Genomic DNA, 19,234 nt, shown 5'->3' on the forward strand with positions numbered 1-19,234 from the left:
ACATCACATTCCTTGGCATCACTTTCGACACAAAACTAACATGGAAAAAACATGTTAACAATATACACTCATCAATTAGAAAACGGATTTCACACCTAATGACTCTAACCAGTAGACAATCGAAATGTTCACCAAACACCATTATCCAAATATACAAGGCTTACATCCGTCCACTAATAGAGTACGGATGTCAATTAACATACAATATGTCAAATAACACACTCCAGAAAATCCAAGTTCAACAGAACAGAATACTAAGATCTGCATTCAGTCTACCGTCATTCACGCCAGTAAATTATATACATCAAATCAGTAACTTACCAACACTAAGAAATAGACTAACGGAAATATCACACAAATATTATCTAAAAGCAGAAAACAGAAACAAACTAACGGCATCACTATACAAATTAACTAGTGCACCAACAAAATACATTTCACCTTACAACATATTTCAAGAATCACAAGTTACACAACAAAGTATCTAAAGAATTAAACTCATGTTAATAATATGTATCCTCTTTTTCAGATATCGGGCACAGGACAGGAAAAACTTTCGGCGCCTGTCCTGTGAAAGTGGGTTTTTTCGGGGCACTCCCGTTTCCCCTCATAGCAAAAACTTAGGCATTGGATTTTTAGATCCCAGCACAGGCAACTTTATTGCCAGACCCTGAGTCGGGTCGTTTGATTTCATGTTTGTATTTACTTTGACTTCTGCCTTTCGGGACGGGACCTGGCCGTTCTCTCTGGTGCTGCCTTTGCCTCGGTCTAGGATAACATTAAGAATGACCTTCTTCACCCAAAAAAGAGTAAAAAATTATTTAATAAATAAATAACTAAAACTAAACCTAATAACCTTTCACGAAAGGGGACGAAGAGGAACCACAACGTTCTTGAATACCCCAGTTGGAGAGAGAATTTTTACGATTTCTCTCTCTCTAAACTAAACCCCTGCCACGTTAGTTTGAGTTTGAACGGAGGAAAACATCGGATTTTTCGCCAAAACGCATTTGTGTCCAATAAATTTGTTTGAGAGATCTGCATGTTCTGCAAGTGCAACATGTGCAAAATCCCTATAAAAGTGACGGGTTCTCAGTTTCCATAGCTCAGCGTTAAGCCACCGACACGCAATACAGTTACGCCAAGACTGACTGAAGCACAACGCAACAACGCTATTGGTGGATTGGAAGCAGGCGAATCTTGATCAGATGTTGCTAGAGCTGTGAATGTCCACCCAAGCACTATCACAAGGCTATGGAATCGTCACCAACAACATGGATCAACTCGTGACCGTCCACGATCTGGCAGACCTCGTGTGACCACGCCCGTACAAGATCGCTACATCCGGTTACGTCACCTTCGGTATAGGACCACCACTGCGACGTCTACTGCCTCAACCATACCAGGGCTGCGTAAGATTTCCGATCAGACCATACGCAACCGTCGACGAGATTCTTAGTCCCCATGTGCAACCCATCATGGTGAACGTCAACGACGTTTTTCAACATGACAACGCCCGTCCTCACACAGCCCGACTCACCACTGTCTTCTTGAGACACCACAACATCAACGTTCTTCCCTGGCCCTCTAGATCACCAGATATAAACCCCATCGAACATCTTTGGGACGAGTTGGACCGACGTCTGCGACAGCGACAACCTCAACCGCAGACTCTACCTCAGCTTGCAGCAGCTTTGCAGACTGAGTGGACAGCCATTCCACAGGATGTGATTCGTCATCTCATCGCTTCCATGGGCAGGAGATGCCAAGCAGTTATTGATGCTCACGGGGGCATACTCGTTATTGACGTTGAGTGACGTTAAACTTCACCTAGTGAGCGTGGACTTCGCCTTTGCAGACTTTGGATGTTCAGCAGTGAATGTGCAAAGTTTCACACATGTCATACCTGGAATAAACTTGTTAACAATATGTCTCAAATTTTGCCTTTTGCGTTTCTTTTTTTGAAGAGTATAGTTGAATTTAGCTCTCAGTGAAAATTATTCTCAGGAGTATATAAGATTATGGTTAAAATACAAAGAAATTTAAGTATATGACTTTCTTTAAAACTTTACATAACGAGATTTGTTCTTTATCGTTAGCTCTCTTTCCAATGTGTTAGTGGCAAGTCTGTAGGCTTACGACTACTGGGTTTTGATACCTGTGGTGGTTAACAAATCGTTCCTTATGTAAGTCTCTGTTTAGCAATTAGCTAAACAAGTGATAAAAGTGTTAATTACTTATAGTAGAAAAAGCGCACATTAATATTTGCGTATTATCAGAGTGGCCTCAATAAGCGCTCATCCCTGTCGTGGAGACTGGTTACCTCGCAAGTGGTAGTACCTATATGTTACCAGTGACCTTCTGGCTGCGTAACGACTTAAACTCTTCGTCATATAAATAAAATTTGAAGAATAAATAAATGTAATTAGATTTTGTCAGTTCCAGAATAAATGGTTTATATAAATTGTTCAAAAAGCACAAATCATTCATGAAAGTTTGAACTCGAAAATCACGATTAGCTACTACGAGCTGACTTTAATTTTCCACAAAATTACAGCCTACCACATTATATAATATTTAAATTTAGCAACTGTTTTTAATCGTAACACCTTTGAACTTTCATCGCCTAAGGTTTTGTGCTCATATTAAAAGTAGAATAAACAGTTCAGACTGAAACATCAGGTGCGGTACAATATGTGCAGGAAGAAATGCAGCGTCCTTTTTTGGTGCTACTTGTTTGTCCTTGAGTATTTGAATGCATGAGTGTTAAGGAATCTCGTCTTAAACGCGTCTCTGTATTTTGGTTATAACGGTACGAAGAAATCGTGATTCCAGTTATAAAAATAAGTAGGTAAGTTCCTCGTTTGATCAGATAAATGAATGATATGTATTATAAAATATGATTAATAAGTCAAGTGTGAACATCAAAAGATTACCCAATGTAAAGTATTTTAATTTATTTTCACATGGTAGAGTAGTCTAGTAGTCACGAAAGGAGGGCGTACAGAATAATATGGCGTAATCGTATTATTGCGCATCGCTTTCAACTGGCGCACTAGTTTTAAGTTATATTAAAAAAAATATTTATTGGTTTGTATTTGTTCATACATTCAGAAATCAGGTGATTCAATTTGAACGTTATACATAACAAAATAAGAAAGCGAGAATTTATGTACATGTTCTAAAGTAGAAATTCAGATGTAGGCTTCAAAATTTATGTAGGCGAATTCATACTTTCAGACGTTCGAGGCCAGAAGAAAGCGTTGAAAGTATTGAATGCGCCATTTTGAATATTATATAATAATAAAACGAAAGTTTCATATGTTATGCTCGTAAAGAGAGCAGTTCGCGAAATAAAAGAACATGAAATTGAGATCGTTACGTTGTCGCAATGGTAGAAATATAGACATTGCACATCTCGCGATTTCGCCAATTTTCTCTTCAGCTCGCGCATTATGTTTTTGGCGTGAAATGAAACTAGAATAATTGTCTAGTGAATTAATTCAATACGTTTGTGTTTGGTTGCAGTTACGTCTGTAAAATGTTCATATTAATTTTAAAACTTAGGTCCTTATTTTCTAAGCAAAATTCTAGATCATTTAGTCCTGCGCATGCGCGCATACAACTGATATTTCAAAATTTCTGCATAGTTTAACTAATTAAATATCTCTTCAGCTTGTAACTTAATTATAAAAGGTAATAAAAATATCAGACTACAGAAGATATCTCCAAAAAAAGGACGAATGATTGACAAAGAAGTTTAATTCTTGTTTATAAGAAATATTTGATTTATTATAAATATTAACTTCAAATCAGAGCAGGTTATATACTTAAAGCGAAATTAAAAATCAGACATCACTAGATGCTAGTATACGGAATTCGTGCCCCGAATCTCTAGTTGGTGTTTTGAAAAATCAGAATAAAAAAATTTAAACGATATCAAACTGAAACGCAAAAAATCCCGCGTCGGTGAGTCCGATCCCGAATTTTTTAGTCACCTCTGACGATTCTGTTAAAAATTAACCTTGCAATCAATCTAGCTAATTAAGTATACTTTTCTTGAGTTTCTGCATATAAAGGTAATAATGCACCGTATCATCAGCTGAGTATACTCACTACTATTGATATTTTCGGCTATAATCCCAATATCTCGCAAGGTTCTGTCAGATTAGGTTTAGGCTAGTACTAAAATATAATATATTAGGTTATCAGAACTAAGTAATCGTTATAATAAAAACATAATAATAAACAGTAAATAAAAAATAAAAGTAGTAACATAACGCGTGATAAAATGAGTTATATAATTATTACCAGATGAAGTAATAAAGTGATTGTGTTACTGATTGTCGTCAAACCTCATCACCATTAGGCCTCACCCACGGAATGACAAAAGGTCGGATCTGACCCCACTCCCTCCCCCAACATTATACCTCTGTAAGAATAGCCCAGATAATATAGTAATATGCGTGCATGTGCAGACTGTAGGATGATTTTTGAACCTTCATTGACAATTTTCCGGTTCTTTATCACCCTAATTTGTTAAAGCAAAATTAAAAACCGTAGAGTAGATTACAATTTAAAGGAAGGACACATTCAAGCTCATACAACGATTTAAATAAAGATATAATGTTCAGTTGATAATAAAAGACATAAAGTTTATTAATTGTCCGTTCATGAGTGTTTCAGTATCACATTAGATAAACGGCAAATATCGACGACCAGTACTTTAGAAGTACAGAAATACGCAGAAAAATACTTAAAAAACTGTTAACATGGGTGTTTATAAAGTAAGAACACGACCATGTAACCAAACTATAACGAGGACTAGTTTATGGTTTGGTTTGTTTTGAATTTCGCGCAAAGCTACACGAGGGCTATCTGCGCTAACCGTCCCTAAGTTAGCAGTGTATGACAAGAAGGAAGGCAGCTAGTCATCACCACCCACCGCTAACTCTTGGGCTACTCTTTTATCAACGAATAGTGGGATTGACCGTCAAATTATAACTCCTTCACAGCTGAAAGGGCGATCATATTTATGTGACGGGGATTCGAAGCCGCGACCCTCGGATTACGAGTTGAGTGCCTTATCCACCTGGACATGCCGGGCCGCAGTTTCTCATGAGACCCATTTCTACACGTAGTTTTTTTTGTGTTAGACCTATACGAAGTGTTAGCTTATACAGTGTGCACCAACTTTAACTATGTATTTTACTTAAATAGCCTAAAGTATACAATGTTCTTTTTTTTTTTACTGTTCTCGCTGTATTGTATTGAACATTAAAGAAAAATTACAGTAATGTAATTACAGTAATGCATATTATTATAAGGTTGTGTGCAAAATAGGTGTTATATTACAGGTTTCTTACGATATAATTTTATCATTAACAGGAACAGTTCTTCAGTTCTATTTTTAGTTAGGGTAAAAGTGATTGAAACTGTTTTCTAAGTATTTAATATATCGTTTTCTTACAACTTTTGAAATACTTTAATGTAAGGTAAGTTGTAATATGGAACAGTAAAGATTTCTTAGTAAATTACTATATATATACACATACACACTTTTTTAACTTTCGTCGTTAAGTGCTGGTGCACGTTAATGTTTTTCTCTTAGGAAGGTCGGTAAAAAGTCAGATAAATTTTGATAAAAGTTAAGTACATTATAAGACATTCCTGATTCGTGGGTGTCTGTTGTTTCTCGTTTGATGTTCGTGGTATGGATTTAATCGATGAAATATATGATATTAGTATGAATAAATGTTATGTGATTAATATGGACGCAGGTTGATTGTACACGTACATAAATCCGGGAGTTTAAAGTTTATTTGAGCAAGTATATTAGGACAGATGGCGCAAGTTGGACGCGTGAGCAAAATGTAGATCCTCAGCAGACGATGCTCACACGTGTGACGACGTTGCAAAGTATGCATAATAATCAGAGACGTCGCTCGGCGCTAGTGGTCGGGGATCTTGTTCTAATCCTATTTGACAGTGCCCCGAATATCCAGTTGGTGTCTTGGAATATAAGAATGGAAAGTCATATTAAATATCATAATAAAACGCCATAAATTCCCGCACTTATGGACGAGGTTTCGAATCTTTTAAGCACATAGCGACATCTCCGAACGTTACTTATACACGACTACATTTTTTTAGACAGAAAAACTGGACCATGTCTCAAACCAGTAAATTAGCCAGATAATACCAGTTACATACATACTGGGTATATACGGTGGGGGCAGTGGAGCATAGTGGTCAGTTGTTTTGTGGTTGAAGTTTGATTGTTTACATGCTTTGCGTGTGGAAGTTCAGGAAGACAACATAAGAAACAAAAGAAAAATATAAGCTCTATATGGGTGTGTGTTATTTAGCGTGTGTAATGGATTTACTAACACACACACACACACACACACTGCTGGCCAAAATCTTAAGGCCAATGAACATAAAGAAAAATATGCATTTTGCGTTGTTAGACTCAACCACTTATTTGAGTAGAGCTTCGAAAGATGAAAAGGGAAAATAAAAATAAACTTTTTTTAGCATTTAACAGGGAAAATGTGAATACTATGAAATTAGCTTGGTCAAAAGTTTAAGACCATACTGAAACGAAGCGATCATCTAATTGGTAAACACGTAACAAAATTTAGTCATTTGTGTTCAAGCATTAGCATTGCCAACATCTCCCTCTGACATCTCCTGTGTTACATTGAGTAAAAACATGGCAAAGGATAAAAAGTTGACAGAGTTTGAACGTGGCAGAATTGTCAAGCTGCAAAAGCAAGGTCTCTCTCAACGTGCCATCGTTGGTGAAATTAGGCGTAGTAAAACTGCTGTTGCAAATTTCTTAAAAAATCCTGAGGGATACGGAACGAGAATTTCAAGTGGTCGGCCCAAGAAAATTTCGCCGGCGTTGAGCAGGAGGATTTGAAGGGTTGTTCGGCAAGACACCAGTCGATCGTCGAACCAGATTAAGGCCCTTACGGAAGCAGAATGCAGTTCAAGAACAATAAGACGGCATCTACGAGAGAAAGGCTTTAAAAACCGTAAACGTCTTTAAAGGCCACGCCTCCTTCCACACCACAAAACGGCTTGGTTAAACTTTGCTGAGAAGTACCAAACATGGGACGTAGTAAAGTGGATGAAGGTTTTGTTCTCTGATGAGAAAAAATTTAACCTGAAGCTCCATTTTTCCATGGAAGGAGAAAGCACCCCAGATCATGATGGAATCTCCTCCATTGTGTGATGTAGAAAATGTCTCCGGTGGAATATCCTTATCGTGCCAGTAACGTTGGAAGCCATCTGGACCATCCAGTATCAAACAGCAGCTGGCTACATTGGCATGTTGGAGAGAGCATCCTTATTGACTGAAGGCCCTCGCTTGCGTGGAAATAATTGGATCTTTCAGCAGGACAATGCTGCAATCTACAATGCCCGCAGGACAAAGGACTTTTTTATGGCGAATAATGTGATTCTTTTGGACCATCCAACGTGTTTGCCCAAACTGAACCCCACTGAAAACATTTGAGGGTGGTTGGCAAGGGAAGTCTAGAGAAATGGACGTCAATTCCAAACAGTGAATGATCTTCGTGAAGCCATTTTCACCACATGGGATAACATTCCAGCCAGCCTTCTGCAAACGCTTATATCGACCATGCCAAAGCGAATGTACGAGTTATTCGCAATGACGGCCGTGTAACTCATTACTGAGACTTCTTGTTGGGCATTTCCTACCCTGTTAAGGACTTCTTTTTAGTATGGTCTTAAACGTTTGATCAGGTTGTATTTAGGCTAATTTCATAGTGTTCACATTTTTCTCTATTAAATACTAAAAAAGTTTTTTACTTTTTATTTTCCCTTTTCTTATTTTCATCTTTCGAAGCTCTACTCAAATAAGTGGTTGAGTCTAACAACGCAAAATGCATATTTTTCTTTATGTTCATTATCCTTAAGATTTTCGCCAAGATTATATGTATATATATCGATATTTATGTAAGTTAGTCTATATGTATAAATGTACTAACTTATATCGTAAAATATGTATTGTGAAATTTTCTAAATTTGTAGTAGATTCTCGAGTCTAAGAATCAACAATGCGCGATGTGTGTATGTAACATATTGTTGCCAATTGGACTTTCGAGAACCTCGCATAAAGTTTTCAAAATCGACGCGCCAAAAGACAGTATAATATTGTTGGTTTGCTACAGTTAGTATACTATAAATCTCGGAAGCTACAACTGTGATTAACATTCACTAATCGGGAAACTACAGATATTTGTTCAGGAAGTTTACAGATTTCGAACTTTACAAACCGTTTAACTTCACTGAATTAACTTCGAATGGTATTTTTCTACGAGTACATTAGTTATCTTCGTCTGAGAAAAATCAAGTTCTAAGCGGCATGAGGCCAGCCAAGATTAAAGAACTAGCTCGCTTAAGCGAAATTTAACAATATCAACTCAAAATTAATTCGCTCATTGTGAACCGTCGATAAAATATTCAGTTCCAAATCAGATAGCAGACTCAATATTGTGTGTAAGTTTGTAAAACTATTGTATATAAATAATTATTTGTCATAAGCGGTATTGTAAATTGTACTATTGTTTGTATATTAAATTATATTTGTGTTAAGAAAGAAAATTGTGAATATCAATCTTGTTGGTAAATATCGTAAATTTAATGAATATGGACGTTCGATTCACTTCTAGATTAAAATTCAGGCTATTTGAAATCGTAATATGTAAAATAATAAATCGGAAACTCGTCAGAGATCATTTATAATACGTAACACTTGGTTGACATTTGATTATAAACTTAACTTTCTCAACACCAAGTAATGCGAGCTTTCCAAGTGAAAATAAAGTTAACCCAATAACAGTCGCTTCGTCTTCCAGTATTTTATTACTTCGTTACGCTACTGCAACAAAAAGTTGTTTTGTGGTAGTAAAACGTATATCTTCCCATTAGCACCGCCATTTGGTAATATGTGTTTTACTCATGAATTAAGCCTAATATACACACACACACACACACACACACAAGTTATTGAAAATATAGCTGCAATTAATCCTGCAAGATCGGACTTTATATTATCTTTGTATAAAGTGAGTTATTTTTGTTTTAAATAACTTTTGTTTTTCTTTTTTTATACAGACACAAGAACTAACTTCACGCATGACAGCAACAGCCCCTGAAAGTGCTGTTGGACTACGTATTCGAATGCAAAGTAAGTTCTAAATGTTCTATTAAAGTGCTCGTAGTCACATTTTGTTAAACATCAGGATCAGAACTCATTTCGTCATATTTCATTGTTCTTTGACAGTTAGGGGACATATATGCCGCAACCTTCATCACCAGTACAAACATTGAGACTTGTGTTTCTTATGTAAGAATGTATTCTCAAGACGACTGGTATGGGTATTAACACGTTAATTAAAATAAAGTAGAGAACAACGTTTTGATCTTCTTGGGTCATCTTCAGGTTGACGTTGTTTTGTATTTTATTTTAAATGAAGTTTTAATACCCGTACCAGCCAGGACTGCCATGGTCAGGTGGGTTAAGGCGTTCGACTCGTAACGTGAGGGTCATGGGTTCGAATCCACGTCGCACCAAACATACTCGCCCTTTCAGCTGTGGGGACGTTATAATGTTACGTTCAATCACACTATTCGTTGGTAAAAGAGTAGCCCAAAAGTTGGCGGTGGGTGGTGATGACTAACTGCCTTCCTTCTAGTCTTAGGGACGGCTAGCGCAGATAGCCCTGGAGTAGCTTTGCGCGAAATTCAAAAACAAATACCCCTACCAGCGATCTTAAGAATACATGGGGCCATTTTCTCTACCTTTAATACAGTACAGAGCAGGTTTTGTTTTGATGCGTTATCGAATAGGGATGTAACTTGTGAAAATTAACTAAAACGTTTTGTTTTTTTATTTGGAGAAATCGTTTGTTCGTTGTCAAACAAAAACGCCACATTATTGGTTACCTGTGACGGACTCACCTCGAGAATTTTAAACTGCGATTTTAGACTTTAGACTTGGTTATGCTACGAATCAGTAGGTATTGTTTTTATACGACATACCTAGAGCCAATTTCGACATGAAAGATAAAAATGTTTAATCAGTTGGTTGCTAATACTTCACTATAACGTTAACAAAGTTGTAACTTTGGAGGAAGGTGATTCTGTGTTGTCCCATTCCTTCCTCTGATAACATGATTATTTATCACAATCGAACAACTTTTAAAGTGCTGTCATATATTTAAGTTACTTTCACAGTATTCTGAAGTTTTTGTGTGTGGTTAGTGTCAACAAACAAAATAACATGTCTATTATTAACATTAATGTGATATGTTGTGGTTATATTCATAAGTTTTTGTGTGTGGCTATAGCCAACAAATAAATTAATGTCTATTTAGTGAATTGTGAAAGCTTTAAATCAACTAAATTATTAATTAACTATGTTTTTACATAGCTTCAGATGTCGAGTCTAGTTTACTGCACGAGTTTTGTACGAATTTTATTTTATCAAATCTGTATCAATATTGGGAATCTTTTCTTTATTTTTGTAATGATATTTTTATATTTTTAGAAATAACGTGCTTATGTTAGAAATCCACAAAAACAATATATTTTAATTCTGTTTGAGTTTAAGGTTTAGCATAGCATTCTGGTTAGGGCTTCTTGATTTACAGTCTGAAGGTCTCGAATAAGAATCTCTGTCACAGAAGACATGTTTGCCCTTTCAGTCGTGGGGACTATTATAAATTTGTGGTCAATCACACTTTTTATTGGTAGAGTAGTGCAAGAACTGGTGGTAGGTGGTGTTAACTAGCTGTCTTCCATCCAGTCTATCATTGCTAATTTAGGGATAGTTCGTGCTGATAGGCCTTGTGTAGCTTTGTACAAAATTCAAACCAAACTTATTAACTTTTTTTTTTTAATTTTGTAAAAACCTGAAACAGATTTTGTGTTTTTTCTAATCTTTCACAGGAAATTATCTCAGGTGTTTTCCCTTTAAATTCCTCAATGGCTTATTGCAGATTAAAAAAGAAAACTAAAAGCCAAAATTGGTTTTAGTTGCAAATGTTCAGCTTTAGTAGAATAAGAAATGACAACTTATTAAACCACTCAAATATTTAGGAACCTTTTAGCTGTTTTTCAAGTTTGTCTTTCATCTTGACGTCCTAAGTGAATGCACGTTAAAAAAAACGGGACAAAGGTTATGATTTTTTTACTATATTTGTAGTAGACCTAATGAACACTGCCCACAGTATAGGGCTCATTCACCTAACTTTTCTATAATTGAAAGAATGAAATATTAAATTTATGATTTTTTTTTCAAATTTATGAAATTAATTGTTATGTTTGTTAATAATGCAACTTTAGTATTATTTATATTTTTAGGCAATGTGAGCTACAGCATTAGTAGGATTCCAAGAGGGAGGGGTAGTACCTTTACATTTTTCTGTGGGACATAGTATACATACAGCATTCACAATAATTCAACAGTTTTTTTTCCTCTTACTCCCAAATCACACTCATGAGTTATAATTATGATATCAATAATGAAGATTGTAAAATAGGCCTACAGTTTCTTGCTTAATGGCCATAGACATTCCTAAACTAAGTAAAATGTCATTTTTTATGGTTTAATCTCGCTCCAGCCTTTATACTTGTGTACTTCACTCACGACAAGACTACAACCATAGTTCCAAAAAGAAAAGTCGAAGGTTGGATTGCTCCTGGAAGGAGAGTAGAAATAAAGGCTGGAAGAGACAAGTTTCAGGGCACTGTCATTGCAGCAAACGGTAAACTATAATTTGAACATGTAAGAATAATTTTGGTGATTAAATTTGTTAAACAATTCTTTTTTTATTTTATTACCAACAAAAACATTTAGAACTACAGTCACAGTTAATTTTGTTAACAGTAAAAGATGTCTAGTTTTTTTTGGTACACATAAGACTCTGAAGAATTAAAGATACAATTGTTACTGGGTCGTTAAAGTGGTAACATCTCATTATACGTTAAATTAAGTTTTACGATGTTATATACTAAACATTTGATACATATGCCAGTTACTATTTAGTTGGTCTAATGTAAACAGTTTTAATGACAGAAGTTTCTTCCAAATACAGGATCACAGACTATTTAATAAAGATAGAATATTAAAGATTTAGGAAGAGTGATTGTTCTTTCAAATTGTCAGTTAATTCCTGTTGAAGTCAAGAATATTAAGGATAATAACAAGGAGATTAGATTTCTGGGTTTATGTTAGTGGACATCAAGCAGAATAACTCTCAGTACGAATTTGTTACAGATCTCTGAATGAAACTGATGAGAAACTTTACGGTGAGATTAAAATTTCAGCTGTTAATTAAGGCATGATTATGGATGATTTTAATTTCAGACATATTGATTGAGAAATGCTTCAGTCAAACCATGAGAGAAAGGTTTTTGAAAACTGTTTGGGATGGTTTTCTTCACCAATTAATCAATGCACCCACTAGAAAAAATGTTTTAGATTTATTGTTAACTTCAAATATGGAAATTATCGATAAGGTGGAAACTCAGAACACGGTCATTGCTCTATTAGGTTCAATGTTTTGCTGCATATGGGGATAAGAAATAATGACATTTTGGTTGCAGATTTCAAAAACGGCAAATTTGGAAGGGATGCAACAAAATTATTTGTTATGAAGTGTTCAGCTGAATTATTTGAATACTCTGATCAGATATGGAACAAATTTAAATGTTCACATTAGTATTATAAATGTAATAAATTTATTTCTTAAAATAATGTGTGTTTATAATAGTATTTTTTACCTCAACCACTGGTATAGAAGTGCTACTTCAACTGCTCTACTGTGGGTTTTGTTTTGTCTGAGACTGTCTTATATTTTCAAAGTTTACATTTTTGTACTAGTCTAATAGTCTTGTATTCATTGGTTATGCCATAAAGGTAGGATGGTACTGGTTCAGTAGTTTTGTATTCAGTAATTGTGATGGTGGTGTGTGGTATCTAGCTCAGTAGTTTCATGGTAGAGATAAGTTACCATTGGTTCATTAGTTTTGTATTCAGTAATTGTGTGATGGTGGTGTGTGGTATCTAGCTCAGTAGTTTCATGGTAGAGATAAGTTACCACTGGTTCATTAGTTTTGTATTCAGTAATTGTGTGATGGTGGTGTGTGGTATCTAGCTCAGTAGTTTCATGGTAGGGATAAGTTACCACTGGTTCATTAGTTTTGTATTCAGTAATTGTCTGCTTGCTAGCAGTTTATGTTAAAGATTAAAAAACAAATTAATATCAAACAGAAAATTAGCTATAATGTTTTGTTTGATGGGTTTGACATGTTCCTTTAAAACTAATCAATTTTGTGTGAAAATGTAGAGAAATAACATTTTCATGCTAAGTCTATCCATAACTAAAACACTTGTTAAGTATGACGACTTGCATTGTATGCTATGGCTAAGGGTTAGGGAGGCATCTAGAAAGTTTTTAACCAAGGAGTTATTTACACGAGGGTAGATGTGGCCTAATAAGTAGCATGATCATAATGTTATTTGGAGGATTCATAGTTGTGGTGCATTGCAGCAAACATATTTTGTGCATTTTGGGGCCTAGGTTAATTTAAGAGTTGCGATCAAATCATACTATTCAATGAAACAAAATTAGCCAAAGTGTTTTGTTTACTAACGGTTTTCCTTTAGTCTAACATTTCAAAATTGGGAATAGCTGTATACAGACAGCATGTAGAAAAGTTTTGTATTACAAACTTTGAAGTAAAGCATTTAAGTTATTCAAAAATTAGTTTAGTGTTAAAGATGCAACCAATAGAACAAGACTGTTTGTAAAATCATGTGTTGCAGTGTATGATATTATAAAGTGTAAAGATATTAGTAATTAAACTAAGCAAACATAAAACTATCAGTATCTGTCATCTTCTTTGTTAATGAAAGACAAGTAAATAAATGTATATTCATTTTATATTTTTCTTTACAGATAATAATGAAACTATACAGAGTATAATTTGAGGAGTGTTTTAAAGGAAGTAAAGAAGTTGCTGATGAAACGATTCATCACAAAAGCAGGTGCTGTAATAGAGAAACCAGATAATATCAAGAGAAGAAAAATGGTGTCATCTTCAAAGCATCAAGAGAAGGTGAGAATGTTTGAATCATTGTAGTCAAAAACTTTAGTTAATCTATGGCAAGGGTTCTGAACCTTTTTATGTCATATACCTTAACAGATTAGATGTACCAACAAGTTTTTTTTTAATATAAAATATCTTTGAGAAAATTATTCCAAAATGAGTCAACAATACATGAATGCATAATGCTGGCTTGTGTTAATAACTCACAAAGATAGTTCTCCAAAGTCTGGCTCGTGTTGATAACTCACTGAGATAGTTCTCCAAAGTCTGGCTTGTGTTAGTAACTCACAAAGATAGTTCTCCAAAGTCTGGCTCGTGTTGATAACTCACTGAGATAGTTCTCCAAAGTCTGGCTCGTGTTGATAACTCACTGAGATAGTTCTCCAAAGTCTGGCTGGCTTGTGTTGGTAACTTACTGAGATAGTTCTCCAAAGTCTGGCTGGTTTGTGTTGGTAACTTACTGAGATAGTTCTCCAACTTTGTAGAGTGGGATTTAGTCTCCTTTTAGAGACTACTGAATGTGCTGGTAAAGGTTTTGCCATACATCCAGAGGTGTGCTTACCACACGTTGGGAAATACTGGTTTTCTACATACATCCAGAGGTGTGCTTACCACACGTTGGGAAATACTGGTTTTCTACATACATCCAGAGGTGTGCTTACCACACGTTGGGAAATACTGGTTTTCTACATACATCCAGAGGTGTGCTTACCACACGTTGGGAAATACTGGTTTTCTACATACATCCAGAGGTGTGCTTACCACACGTTGGGAAATACTGGTTTTCTACATACATCCAGAGGTGTGCTTACCACACGTTGGGAAATACTGGTTTTCTACATACATCCAGAGGTGTGCTTACCACACGTTGGGAAATACTGGTTTTCTACATACATCCAGAGGTGTGCTTACCACACGTTGGGAAATACTGGTTTTCTACATACATCCAGAGGTGTGCTTACCACACGTTGGGAAATACTGGTTTTCTACATACATCCAGAGGTGTGCTTACCACACGTTGGGAAATACTGGTTTTCTACATACATCCAGAGATGTGCTTACCACACGTTGGGAAATACTGGTTTTCTACATACATCCAGAGGTGTGCTTACCACACGTTGGGAAATACTGGTTTTCTACATACATCCAGAGGTGTGCTTACCACACGTTGGGAAATACTGGTTTTCTACATACATCCAGAGGTGTGCTTACCACACGTTGGGAAATACTGGTTTTCTACATACATCCAGAGGTGTGCTTACCACACGTTGGGAAATACTGGTTTTCTACATACATCCAGAGGTGTGCTTACCACACGTTGGGAAATACTGGTTTTCTACATACATCCAGAGGTGTGCTTACCACACGTTGGGAAATACTGGTTTTCTACATCCAAGACCAGCATCCATATGTTTGATTTACTTTGGTTGGAAATGCTACAATATATATCTGTAAAAAGAAACCTTTATGATCCCTTGCACGTTTTTGGTGATTCTTTTTTTTTTGCTTCAAATTGAAGAGAGACAATTTTTCAAAAATATTGCAGCATTGGATAAAGTTGTTTTAATTTAATTTGATTGTTATTCATGACTTCTAGTCATTATATTTGATTAGATTATAGAATATTTTATTTCTTTTATATATTTATTTCATGTTTTAGATGAAATATGTAAAATGGTTATTAACATTTTCTCAACTATATCCTGCACTGATGAAAATATTCTGTCATTCTTTTCAAAGTTGTTTACATTTTCATACATATTTGGTAATGGCTACCAGTGTTTCTATAAGACTATTTAATATTCCTATCTAAACCTTAAGTACCCTATTCTTAGTTTCCAAATTCCTTTTTTTATGATAAGAAAAGTAGCCTAGCAGGACAGCAGTAATTCTATGGGCTTAGAATGCTAAAATCTGGGGTTTAATTCCACACAGTGGATACAGCAGATAGTCAGATGTGGCTTTTCTATAAAAATAATAAACTATAAGCAAACTTGTTGCACATAAACAGTTGAAATCACCAATAATGTTCAAGATATTTATAAATTACCTTACTTTATATTACACATTTTAACTTTTCAGACAGTTACATCAGATCAATGTGATTCCAAGGAAATGCAGGAACCATCTTCCACCAGCAGTCCAATAAATGGAACTTCTGAAACAAGAAAACCTGATCCAAAGAAAAGGTGTCTAACAGAAGAACTCCTAAGACTGACAGAACAGGAGGTTCCTCATCCTGGTTCTAGAAATGAGGCTACAAGCCCATTGATGGTTAGTTATTCAAAAGATGATGCATCACTTAGTGATATTGGCCATAATGGAATTGAGAAAAAGGATTGCAGAAACATTTCTTTACGTATTCAACCTAAAAAACAGCATTTCAGGACATGCATTCCAGTTCATCAGCAGTACCACCATTTGTTATCATCTTCATCACCTACAGGTAGATCTAATGCTACTGGGTCTAGGCAAAAAACTCAGTCTACAAAAACCAGTGAAACAGTACTTAAACAGAATCCTGTTCAAAGTGTAGAAGCTGCAATAACATCTTTTCATGGTGCACCAACTCAGAGAAGTTACAGAACAAGTAACCCAAATTCTCGAGATCAACATGCATCTTTTCAGAATCCTTCTTCCAGTTCTCAAGTTTGTTCATTTACATCATCTTTCAGAAAGGCCTCACCTTACCAGATCTCTAACCCTTTTCAAACTGTAGGTCCATCTATTTCTGTTACTCCATCTGTGCCTCAAGGTGCTGCAACTGATAATGTACACTTACACTGCAGTTGTGACTCACAACTTGGAAAAGTTATGGAGGAACTAAAGTACATTCAAGGATTATTGGAAGTCTTTAGAAGTGATTTGAAGAAGCAAAGAGAACAGTCTTTGTTAGCAGTGAATGTACATCCTCATGGTGTTACTGACTCACCACAGTTTTCTAACACAGAACAAAAGGCAATGCTACCACTGTCTGAACCTCACCATTTAGTAAATGAAATACAGAAAGGACCACTATACATCAAAAATCAGTTTTCAAACTTTTCCACTTTAATCACAGAAGAACCTCTAGAAAATCTTGAATTAGAGACAAGTGCCAACAAACTTTCTGAAGAAAGTGTTGAAGTAGACAGATGCTGCGTTCAGCACTTACGAGAGAATTCTTACAAATTCCAGAAGTCTCATCAACAGAAGCGAATTGGTGGAACAGAAAATGAAGAGGTTCAAGCTATTCCTGAGAAGCAGTATAAACTCAGTGAGAAAGAACTTGAAGAGATTCTAGCTAGTTGTAATTCACCTCAGCATTTTGCTGTTTTTCTGATGAGAAAAACATTTACAGAGAAGGAAAGATTATCTGGTAATGTGAATGGATGTAGAAAACCTCCCTTAAATCCTGCTAAAATCAAGTACATAAAGTATCTTGTTGAAAAGTTTTACGAATTTGATAAGACTGATCAAAGTGTTTGGAAGATGTGTGTGAAAGCTATTGATTCTGCAAACAGAAACTTTCGAAACAGAGGTGAAATTATTAAAAGGAGAGAAGTATGAAGGTGGCAACTAAAGATGGAGCAAAATCCATGTAGGAAAGAACAGAGGCTGCAGTTGTTATCCTAATTGGGGAATTGAATAATCGTGGTGTATAAAAAGGAAATGAGTCATGGAAGCTTTGTAATGTGAGGGCTTGTGAGGGCTATCACAATGGTGAAGTTCTTTTACTTGAACTCCATATTGGATCTTGTTATAATTACAAGCAGAGGACTATTTTTTAAACCTGGAAAAAATACTTGACTCTCTACAGACTATGGCCTCAGGTTTTGACAGAGGTATTCTTTTAAGAAGGATTTTACCACTGGTCATCAGAAGTTTGTTGTACTGTTACGAAATGAACACATTGCGAAATATAATTAGCTTTCTTCCTTCGTCTCATTTGTCATAAATGTGCACGTGATAGCCATCTTTATAATAAGGTCATTTTTCTGACCATGATTTACGTGATAAACTTTTTGAAAACCCACAAACTTTGTACACACATCCCATTTCCCGTCCATGTTGTTCTCACATCACAAGTGGTATTGGTTACTGTAGAAAGCGAATTGTGTTCCAAAATCATTTCCGATAACAAACGTGTGTAACTAAATTTTTGATCAAATACGGTTTATAACTGGTTATGTATTTTGACATAAACTGTACAATTATTTGTTTACGTTATTCAGATCGCTCAATTTCGTAATACAGATGGCACTTAAATGGCATGTTCTGTACTTTAATATATTTTATTGACTCACCGCTAGAGGGATGAAACCTTTTCCATTGTTTTTTTGCTGCTATAAAATCTGCTTCGCGTATATTTTGGCTGACATCGACGTCAGATGAAACGTGAAATGGTTGGCGTCTAATCAGGTTATTTAACATGCTATTTGTAGTTAATAATAGATGGCGCTTTTAAAATTGTTTTCTTTGACATTTTGTCGTGCTTTCTTATTTCATGCATTCTCTACTATAAATTATTACCTGAAGTTTCATAAAACGAAAATAATAACTTGGTAAATGTATTTTTATCTCTGGTTTGGCTACACTGACGACTTCGTTTCTTTGCATGTTAATTATAATAATAATTATTTATCACCGAAACTGCCCATTTGATTTAGTTCCTTGGGTACTCGTTAGAAGTTACTACGAACCACGAAATTAAAATAATTGTAGTTTTCTCATTCAATTCCAATGATAAATTAATTCTGTTTAAACTCCAAATGTGATATATTTATCGATTGTGGTTATAATTGTAATACTTTATACGAAAATAAAGTGCAAGAAACATAATTTTTCATGTACGAAATAAAAGATAGTTTGAATTTGTAATTATTTTAAACCAAAAATAAAATTATTATTACAAGTGAAAAGTTAATAATATTTAAATGAATTAAAGGATGCTAGTAACGAAGTCCAACAATAGATGGCACGACTCAGTACCTTGTCATAACGCATGATTTTTGTATGTAGTCACCCTTATCTCGGTAACGAATGTTACTTTTAGCTTTGGATTTAGAAAAAACCTTGTATAATAGATTCATTTATAGTACACTTT

General features: G+C 35.2%; 1 protein-coding gene across 8 annotated transcripts; it reads left to right on the plus strand.

The window, feature by feature from the left end:
- Positions 1–2,662: 2,662 nt before the first annotated feature.
- On the plus strand, positions 2,663–18,990 carry LOC143253863 (uncharacterized). Of its 8 annotated transcripts, none has more exons than XM_076508340.1 (5): positions 2,695–2,851; positions 9,148–9,220; positions 11,658–11,821; positions 13,998–14,157; positions 16,231–18,990. In XM_076508340.1, exons 4-5 carry the CDS (start codon positions 14,062–14,064, stop codon positions 17,695–17,697), a joined length of 1,563 nt encoding a protein of 520 aa, XP_076364455.1. In that variant the 5' UTR covers positions 2,695–2,851; positions 9,148–9,220; positions 11,658–11,821; positions 13,998–14,061; the 3' UTR covers positions 17,698–18,990. The 8 variants fall into 8 exon arrangements, with proteins under 8 accessions (XP_076364457.1, XP_076364455.1, XP_076364463.1 ...); XM_076508348.1 differs by having other exon boundaries at positions 16,235–18,990; XM_076508341.1 differs by having other exon boundaries at positions 11,658–11,801.
- The last annotated feature ends 244 nt before the right edge of the window (positions 18,991–19,234 follow it).

Source organism: Tachypleus tridentatus, chromosome 6 (assembly GCF_004210375.1).
Source record: "Tachypleus tridentatus isolate NWPU-2018 chromosome 6, ASM421037v1, whole genome shotgun sequence".
Lineage (NCBI taxonomy): Eukaryota > Metazoa > Arthropoda > Merostomata > Xiphosura > Limulidae > Tachypleus > Tachypleus tridentatus.

Coding starts and splice junctions, on each gene's coding strand:
- LOC143253863 (XM_076508342.1), top strand. CDS start 14,062: ATGAAACGATTCATCACAAAAGCAGGTGCTGTAATAGAGAAACCAGAT. Junction 14,158..16,230: donor CTTCAAAGCATCAAGAGAAG/GTGAGAATGTTT, acceptor TTAACTTTTCAG/ACAGTTACATCAGATCAATG.